Source organism: Chenopodium album, chromosome 11, assembly GCF_948465745.1.
Source record: "Chenopodium album chromosome 11, dcCheAlbu1.1, whole genome shotgun sequence".
In the NCBI taxonomy this organism is placed as follows: Eukaryota; Viridiplantae; Streptophyta; class Magnoliopsida; order Caryophyllales; family Amaranthaceae; genus Chenopodium; species Chenopodium album.
Window position 1 is genome coordinate 53164152 of NC_137844.1, and position 10385 is coordinate 53174536.

Below are 10385 nucleotides of genomic sequence, written 5' to 3' on the forward strand. Positions count from 1 at the left end.
GGTGGCCAATTGCCGGAGTTACAATTAGAAGCTAAGAGTAAATATTTTAACAATTTAACCACCGCTCCTTGTATAACTCTCAGGCGAAAGACAAAGTTTAATTGATTCTTGTACATCCTTAGGCTAGTACATTTTGATCTACCCAACTCATCTAAATAATTTTCTACTCTACTATCCAAATCCTTCCTAATTGACGTTCAAACTTAATATTAATGTCAAATATTACAGGAGTAGCCCAGTAATTTAACGTATCTTTCCTTAAGCATGTTCAATGTTAGTCGTGAATAATTTTCATACACTTAGCAAATATGGAAATAGACAATAAAATATCTACTACTAGACGTACAATATACTAGTCAATTTTTAACAGAATATGAGCCTTCCAATTTTAATCGGAAGCTCCACCAATCATAGTGCTCTCTCGGAGGGATAATATTTTTGTCTTGTACCATTCCTTTCAATTTGGGTCCTTTATTATAAAGGCCCTATATATCACTCAATTCTAATCGGAATAACAGCTTCAAAAAAAATGTACTCCGTAGTATTTAGATCCCCGCAATAAATTTGGGTCATTACATGAAATTAACAATTATACATTGAGTTTATGAGTGATGTGTTATTAAATACATTTTGTTTTTCATAATGTTAAATGACTATATTTTTAACTTTTACTTCGCAAAAGTAGTGTTAAAACTTGAGTTTGTATATTAACACTTATGGTTTTTTCAGATCTAATATATACAGATTAGACACTTTAAAATTGAAGGAGATAGAATAAGAAATTATTGTTTGTCTCTAGTGTGAATTGAATCTTGTAACGTAATTGTTTGATGGTGGACCGGCAAGAAAGGGATAGTGATAATAGCCGACTGATAGCAACAGTCCAAGAGACAAATGTTTGTCACCACTTAAGACATTGTAATCGGGACCTACGGTTACCTATGAAGCTGATATACTTGGATTTTTGACTAGTAGCAAGTGAACAACAACAAAATTAATCACCAATTTCTTAAATCCTCCTGACTTCTTGAGAGAAATGCATTAAAGAATGCTCTTAAAGAGGTTAATCTTGTCAACCATCTTCTTTAGCAACACTTTCTTTGCTCTTGCTTTAGGAGTATGCTACTATGTTTAAATGTTTAATACCAAGTACTCCGTACTACGTATTTTATTTCGTTCATAACATTCTTTCGGCATGTAATTTATTGATAACATAGTTATAGAGTTATAGCAAGTACTCCCAAAAAAATAAAATAAAAATAAAAATATATTAAGAATTTACGACAAAATCACATGTTATACTCGACCTTTAAGATTGCAATATTATTTTGCTTTTGGCATTAAGCAATTCCTATTAATTAAAATGTAGGGTACCAAACACAATCTTTATTATATGGTGCACACATTTGTTTCATTATTGCTTAAAGGAACCAAACAGGTCATCCAAGTACTTCATTTTGTTGTTTGCCTAGCTTACCAAATGTGCTCAATAACACAGTACTACAAAAACATAAAAGGAGTTGAAGACTTTGTGATGGAATTGTCTAAGCAAAACAGAAAAGGAATGTAGCTTTATGCGACACGAATCGTATAAATATGTACTTCATAGCATCATGGAAGGAATAGAGACCATTCAATTTTGTGCTCAAAGCGGAAAATTTAGAGGTGATCAGATGTGATGGAATCAGACAGAAGTTCAAAGAAAGAACGTCATCTTAAATTCATCACAGCCACTAATACTGGAAATACTTACATGTGACTGCTGCCAGTAGAGCAACTTACCAAGACTGCAAGACAAATCATACAGATTCCAAGCATAATACCTACAGCAATTAGTCAAAAAACCTACAATAGTAGACAGATTTCAAGCATAATACTATACCAATTAGTCGGAAAAACTAGAATAGTCGACAATTAACATATAAACTGATCACTATAAGAATAATAGATAAAATGTAGGCAAATGTTCATTCAACACTCGGAAAAAGTACATAAATTTAGACCATATTTATTCTGAAACTTGCAGACCAAATTGACAATCCTATTTACAGAGACACGGATGATTGAAAGTACCAAAATACTCTAATCATTCTCCTGATTCTGAATTGCAACTCATGAAATTTTTCGAACCCATTGAGCCATTGCAATCAGGAGTACAGGAGAGCTTTTCATCATCATCATAAAAAATAACTACATGAAAACTAGGATTCTGAAATGCAGACTCTATAAGCAGACGGAAGACAGCCAAAAAAATAAAAACAGAACAGACCAAAAGATGAACGGTGTGATGACAACCAGATTTGCTCCACATGATGCTCTAATTGCTTGAACACTACTGTCAATGTTTTGTTTCAATGCTTCGAACTACTAGCGAGTAATGACAACAAACTTCCACCATGAACCCTTCCTTCTGGAGTTGGAGGTGAGCGAGACTCTTTATCTACACACTGGAACTGAGCATGCATCAAATCACAGGCAGGCCATCCTACTGCATTACGACCAGTTGGTTCCATTGCCATGGTGTCACCATTCATTATTCTTGTAGATTCATCTATCATGTTCTCAAGGTCAGCAGAGTCTGGGTCCTGCAATAAAGGACCCAAAGTGATGCCTCCATGCACCCGCTTGTCCTGAACCAATGCCCCATGCATTGCACATAGACCCGTTTTTCCCCTGGCAAAAGAACCACAAGGGCCATCAGCTTGGTTGCCAAAGTGAGATCCAATTTGTCCCCAGGCACATCTTTTCCCTCCCCCGTGTGCCTTGCAGAAATCAGTGCTACCTTGTGCACTTTTGCCACAACCTTCAAATCTACACCTTTTTCCCCCACCATGACGAACACAAAAATCTGTCCTACCTCTTGCGCTTTTGGTACAACCAGAGACAGCACACCTCTTGCCACCTCCATGAGCCACACAGAATGAAGTTCCTCCATGGACACTCTTTGGACATCCGGAGAAAGAACACCTCTTTCCTCCACCATGCCCCTTGCAGAAAGGTGTGCTTCCTTCGGCACCTTTTGTACACCCTTCAATAGTACATCGTTTACCCCCACCATGTGCTTTGCAGAACATCGTACTTCCTTGAGCTCCCTTGTTGCATTCAAGATACTGGCATCGACGACCGCCGCCATGTGAGATGCAAAGTCCTGACAAGCCTTCGGCACTCCTTGTGCAGTTCTCTCTTTGACATCTCTTACCACCACCATGCCTTATACACAAACCAGACTTTCCTCGAGCAGCACGAGAGCAACCTTCTTGACCACATCGACGCCCACCGCCATGTGCAATGCAGAAATCAGTGCGTCCTTCAGCACTCTTTGTACAACCAAGAAACTCACATCTTCGTCCACCCCCATGTGCTTTGCAAAGGGCCGTTCTCCCTTCAGCTCCCTTGTTGCAGCCAGGCCTTTGGCACCTTCTCCCACCTCCATGAGCAATACAGAGACCAGAAGCACCTCTTGCCCCCTTTCCACATCCAATAAACTGACAAAGCTTTGAACTACTCCCACGTTGCGCCTGCTGTGGCTGCTGCACAATCCCGGAAGTACAGGTGACTGAACTTTTAGGCACACTTATAGTGCTTGCTGAGACATCTGGAGCTATAGAAACCAGGTCCACATTTCTTGGAATGGGCTTCAAAATAGAAATTCCTCCCACACCAGGAGAGTGGGGCACTGGTGAAGAGGAATAATCTAATTCCCAGTGAGAAGAAGCAGATTCATTATCCACAAATTGTGTTGCCCCAACCGTGAATGGCACTGCACCATGCTGAGGAGCATCTACGCCACCAAAGATGCTAGTGATGTCTGATTCAAGAGGGCTAGTGGAGAGACTCAATTCCAAGTCGAGGTTAAGCTGCATACTCGCCCTCTTGAAATTTGAGACAGCTGGCATCTTTGGACTAGGAGATTTGTCACTGCCAAGGTGTAAAGTGAAGTCCAAATCAAGATCCATTGAGGACTCTACCTCAGTTTCTTTGGCTGAAGAAATTGCAGTGCATGCAGTTCCTGAACTTCCTTTGCTGTCTGATGAACTTGATGAGCGGTGCAACCCCAGACACAATGCAGGATTGACAAACTGGCCCATGTTTCCATCCCTACAACCCCACTTTCTCTTCATTCCCTTTGACGAAGGAAAATGAGGAACATTGGATCTGACTGGTTGAAGCCTTAACACCGTATCTGCATAATGATCAGATCTAGAACCTTCTATATGCGGTGAATCACCCAGATTCTTATATACATTTGGTACATTATCAGAATAAAAGCCTGCTCCTGGATTCCTAGTGCCCATGAACCAACAAAATTTGCTATACTAATGCCCAACAGAAATCTCAGCCACAGATATCAGTCCTTCCTGACTTCCGGGTTAACCTATTATCTACAAACCTAAACTAGTGTTAAAAGTATTTAAAATCCCATACAACCCCCACTAACAAACCCTGAGGTATCACACCGGTCCATTGCTTCTATAAAATTATAAAACTAAACTCCTGGCAGCTTGACGGAAGGATCAGAATACAGGCCACCCCACAGGTATACAGTTTGCAGAACTGACAGAAAAGTAAATCATCCTGTACAGAGCATGAAAGAACAACATTATAGCATGCAGTAGCTACACAAACTGGAAAATCGATAAGCCCATAAAAAGAAAATATTGTTGCTCCAGAACTTAACGATGTTACCCTTACAGATAGCAAAACTATATTTCAAACATGGTATGACTTAACTTGCCATCATTTCAACAAATCCACATTATTCGGGTAAGTTTACAGATTTTCCAACAATTACAATTAAAGCTCAATTATCCAACTGATAATAGATTAATTTACAATTAAAAATTGGATAAAAGCAAATTCTAAATCTGAGAGGGCAAAGTGTCTTGTTTTGCAAAATGCAATAACAATTCAAAGTTTCCTGTATCAAGCTCATTATGCAAAGAAGAACAATGATAAATGGAACTAAAAAAAACACATGTACTAGTAATTGAACAAAGCATTTCGGGTAAAGCTGCTCCAACAAATTGGATCAGAAATTATATTCAGAAAATCCCATTACAAAATGCAAGTAGCTTTAACCCAAACGATTTGCTTCATGCCACGTTTAACAGGGATCAGTTTCCATTTACCATAAATCTCCATGGACTTCTACTGATCCATGCATGAATTTTTCCCCAAAATTTCTGACACGCACTAGGGGAAGCATAGTACCTAAGAGCTTTTTTTAATCATTTGATAATTTCTACTAATTTCAAAGCCTTAATGAGCAAATTCTATCAAACTCATACCCTGAGTGGCACTGCGGCACATGTTGGGCCGACTTTTATCAAGTACCCTAATTTTACTCATGGCCGTTTTTAGTTTGTTAAGCAATTTGTGTGATTAATTGCATAAAAATCAAGATTAACAAGAAGCACATCAAGCTAACACCTTGTTTGACCAAAATTTCCACAAAGCTCGAAAATCAAGGTAATTAGAGTATACGGAGTAACACATAAGGCAAAAATGAGGATGACACTATACACATAAAAAATCAACATAAAACCATATAAATTAGCAATATCAATTAGAATTAAGGAATTGCACAAACCTTGAATTAGTCGACAAATTAAATATCAAGCCAAATTAAATCAGCTGCAACAAATCAATTCAAAGCCTCCAGATCTGAAATGCGTTCAAGACAACACAATCAAATTTTATAATTATCATCCAAAAAATTAGAAATATATACTTCGTTATTACCAATAACAAAAATTACAAGAAAAAAACACAGAGAGAAACGCAATTAAATGAATGAAATCCGTACAAAAAAATTATATTTATTAAGCGGCAAAAAAACATCAAGTTTTTTTTTTTCAAAAAAATTCACAAATAGTATTCAATAAGCAGAATCTCGCAAATAAACTCAAACAGCTCAAAATTCAACAATTAACAATCAAAAAAATGGCAGAATTTATCTCGTAAATCCAAAAAACCACAGAAATTCATGCGAAAACAAGAATCATCAGCTAAAATCCAATAACATTACAATTCAAAATTAACAATTAACAATTAAAAATCCATCAAACAAAAACCTTCCAAAATTCACAAAAATAAACACCAACAAAAATCAAGCAAAATAAACATAGAAATTAAAAATTTGACGATAAATTGAAGGTGAAAAGATAGAAAATCACCAGTAAAATTGAGTAAGAATGATTGGTCGGAGGAGGGAGAAAACTAGGGTAAAAGTTGGCGCCGGCGAAAAAGTAGAGATGATGAGAGAGAGAAGAGTGGGAAGGGGCGGGGGCGAGAGGAAACCATATAAATATTTTAAGGCAAGAAATTTTTTTTATTTTATATTTATTTTTTCAGTGGACCGTAATAAATTCACTGAATCGTCAGACTTTTTTTATAAAAAAAAAATGAGAGAAATTGTCAAAGTTAAATAGAGTAGTTACGTAACGTTACGCCGCATGTGTAAAATTAACTGCAGTAACTACGAGAAAATACTCATTTTTTTTCTGAGGTTTGTTGGTACTTTTACTGCGGTTTTTAAGGGTTTTTTTACCGATTTGGATAGGTTTTTTTAGGGGTAAATCAGTGTATCTAGTAACAAAATTAGTACGGAGTACAAATAAAGTAAACAAAAAACGTCTATCTTTCCCTAACGTTACAATATGTGTAGCTAGACTGAGAAATTTTTGGTCCTTCCTCGTTTTTAATAATTACTCCATTTTTCTTTTTTCGGCCGTTTTTAAATACTTGTTCTATTTTCTTATTTAAAATACTTTTATAATATTTAATTCATTTCTCTTACCTAATAGACCCAACATAAATCATATTTTATTAATTTCATATTCTCTCCCCTCCAATCCTCTCCACTACTTTTGTTTTTTTATAATTTTTTATTCTTCCACCTACCCCACTACCTTCATATTTTATTAATTTCTCCAAATTTTCCTAGAACTCCACACATGGAGAAATGGAGCAAGTATTTAAAAACAGAGGGAGTACTTCGTAGGGCCTATTTTGATTGAATGAATTGAGCTGAACTGAAATGAAGTGAATATTTTATGAGAAAAGGAAATTAAAAACTGAACTGAACTGAACTTATTGGAGTTAAACTGAAGTGAACTGAATTGAAGTGAAATAAAAATAAACTGAAGAGAACAGGCCCGTAATTGTAAGATGTTAAATGATTTTTACTGGGATAAGTTTTTTTTTTAAAAAGAAAACTACTTGATCCATATGTTTCATATTTTAATCAATTATGATGTAATCTCTTTTATGTTAAAGTATTGAAGATTGTCTAAGTTGCCGGTTTTTTAGTGATTTAGTTCCTAGTGTAGAACAAATGTAGTACTCCGTAAGTAATAAGTATCAAACTAATTATCGAGCATCATGCACTAATGTACTATAGTGATAAAGTTTTCACGAAATGTTTCAAGTGTTTTATACTATATATGTTGATTGTTGACCAGGCCACTAGTAAATTGTATCTTTAATGTTGATATTTGAGATCTTGAAATGCCTTGATTTGTATACTCTTGAAAACCCTTGCAAGGAGCTGTTATTGCTTGTGCTAGGTTATATAAGGAGTGCGTCGTGTCAAGATTAAAGGTTCATGTTAAATTATTGTTGTTGCATCAAACAATTATTCTTGTTCCCTTTGGATTATTTTTACATGAACCGTCAAAATTTAGTTTAAGGACTAGTGTTAGGACACGGGGCTCATTTCATGAGGGGTGAGAGGATGCTCATTTATTTATTTATTTATTTATTAGGTGGAAGGGTAGCATAGTATTGGTGGAAGGTTGAGAGAAAAATGAGGTATTTGTTAGTTGACTCGAATCCTTTACTCTTTATGTGATAATGAGGTTTTCTAGGAATTTAAATATAATGCAAAAAGGACATTATTATCTCTTTATATATATACCACATGAAGGTACTTATAAAACCTTTGTACTCTTGGAATAAAATTTTATAATTTTATAAATAAATAATTTGACCATGATATTTATAATAATAATCATCGCACAGTTATTAGCTTCATGGATCGCGAGACCTAATTTTTGAAGAAAGATGAAAAGGTACGTTGTAGAGCATTACTGCTTGTAACAAAATTGGAGTTGTTAATTTGGAACCATGTTTAATTTCAATAATGACCGTGTTTCTTAACATTCTATCTACCTCTGTATTTTTGTAAGATGTACTTTCTGTTAATGGATTTTTATTTATTTATCGAGAAGGCTCCATTAACAAAAGTATGTCACAATCATACTAAAAAAAATTAATTAGAAAATTATTCAGTTTAACAACTATCATAAGTCGCACATTCAACTGCTCCGTATAGTCACAGTCGAGAAATGCCATTATCAAGATAACCCCCTTTCTATCAATCTATCCTCATGTTCTTTTTTTCAAGATTTCAAGTAAATAGAGCATAATATTATAGCTTTACAAGGTCAATCATTCCAAAACCTAAGCTAGCTCCTTGGTAAGTTGGTATCATCAAAAAATAAAAAATAAAACTTGTGATTCTCTCTAGGACAACCACCTCCAAATTCGACCCAAAAGGCCAAAATCATATATTATGATGTGACCAAACTATCAAGGCATAACGCTAAGGTTTAGTCATACTCTTACATTACAAATTGCATAGTGATTCGTATTATGATGATGCCGATATTGTGCACGGGTGTCGCCCTACTATAGTCACACATCACAATAACGTTTGTTATTATTGTTGTCACTCTTTTATACTTTAGAGGGACTGAAAAAACATGTAATTTTAATTCGATGTATAATAATAATAATAATAATAATAATAATAATATTGTTCGCTATGTGATTTGGTTAAAATATTTAAGTTTTAATTTTAATATATTAAGCGTCTGTTCTTTTTAGCTTATTTTCAATTCAGTTCAGTTCAGTTTTTAATCTTCTCTCATAAAATATTCAATTCAATTCAGCTCAATTCATTCAATCAGAACAGGCCCTAAGCTATTTAGAGTTATGCAATATACTGATATAGCAAGGAATTAGCTAAGATATAAAGTTTATTAAATCTTTTTTCATATTTGCATTATGCGCAACCTTGTCTTTACACTTTTGATTATTTAATTGGTGATTTCAATTTTATAAAATTCTAAATTATACTCTGTATCGATTTTAATTAAAAAAATTAAAAAAAAAAAATCGCTCTATTATTAAACCAACAAGGTTTCATATGATTTTTTTTTATTTTCAATTTAAAATTATTCATAATGGTCAAAATATTTTAAAATTTTGTATGGAGTTATTTTCATAAAAGTGGAGTTAGTATTTTATTATTCCAAACAAAAGAGCAAGAGTTAGGTCCCGTTCATTTCACCTTATTTTTGCTGAATTGAAATTATTTTTGCTGAAACAAAATTATATTTACTGAACTTAAATTATTTTTACTGAACTGAAATTATTTTTGCTGAACTGAAATTATTTTTACTGATTTTCAATTATAATTTTTCTTTAAGAAAACTGAATTTTACTTAACTGAACTTATTTTTAGTGAACTGGAATTATTTTTATTGAAATAAAATTAATTTTACTGAATTGAACTTATTTTTACTGAACTCAAATTATTTTTACTTAATATTATTTTTTTAAGGTGAAGAGAACAGAGTCTTACTCAAATGAACAACAAGAGTACTGAAAATAACATAAACTAAAATATTATACAATATTGTGAAATTTAGCATAAAATACCTCAATATTCTTTCTCCTTTGGCGGAAAGTTCTAGTATCATACGGAGTATTATATAAGTAGCATCAAATCTCTACCAACTTAATTAAGGAAGCTTCATTAAAATAATTATTAAAATGATGTATTGGTAATTTAATATAAGCAAGTAGTTTAGGTCTAGTTTGTTAAAAAAAAAAAAAAAGGGTCGATTGAAGGTCAAGCATATATAGAGGTGGCGAATCGAACTCGACTTCTCAAACATATAATTCATAATTATTTATTAGTATGTATTTTATATTTATATACTGATATTTTAAGGAGTATATTTATATCTATATAATTTTTATTTATTTTTAAAAAGAGAGTTTGAAAGTTGGACACAGCTACTTGATCTAAGACACGTCCAAGAAACGTAACGTGATACTTTTTCATTGTTCATCAGCAGCAGCGCCTCGTCACCGCTATTTGTGCTCCGTTTTCTTTTCCCTTTTTTTCTTTATTATTTATTCATATTTATATACGTGGCCCAGCCGCCAGAAAATTACAATTTAGATTCTGTACTCTTATTCACTCTCGTGTTTCCGTGGCTAAAAGGTGAATGGTGCTCAACTGGGTTGTATTCCCTCTGTCTCATAACATAGTTTCCGTTTTTCTATTTTGGAGAATTATATTATTGTTCCTC

The 10385-nt window shown here is 33.9% G+C and overlaps 1 protein-coding gene across 1 annotated transcript; it reads right to left on the bottom strand.

The window, feature by feature from the left end:
• Positions 1-1947: 1947 nt before the first annotated feature.
• LOC145567751 (uncharacterized) lies at positions 1948-6327 on the bottom strand. Its single transcript, XM_081627121.1, has 3 exons — positions 6177-6327; positions 5591-5664; positions 1948-4575 (listed from the first exon to the last, which is right to left on the bottom strand). The coding sequence occupies exon 3, from the start codon at positions 4293-4295 to the stop codon at positions 2352-2354; it is 1944 nt and encodes a 647-aa protein (XP_081483247.1). The 5' UTR covers positions 4296-4575; positions 5591-5664; positions 6177-6327; the 3' UTR covers positions 1948-2351.
• Positions 6328-10385: the final 4058 nt, after the last annotated feature.

What these genes read in the sequence shown, in the direction of transcription:
- LOC145567751 (XM_081627121.1), bottom strand. Translation starts at nt 4,295, where the DNA reads ATGGGCACTAGGAATCCAGGAGCAGGCTTTTATTCTGATAATGTACCA.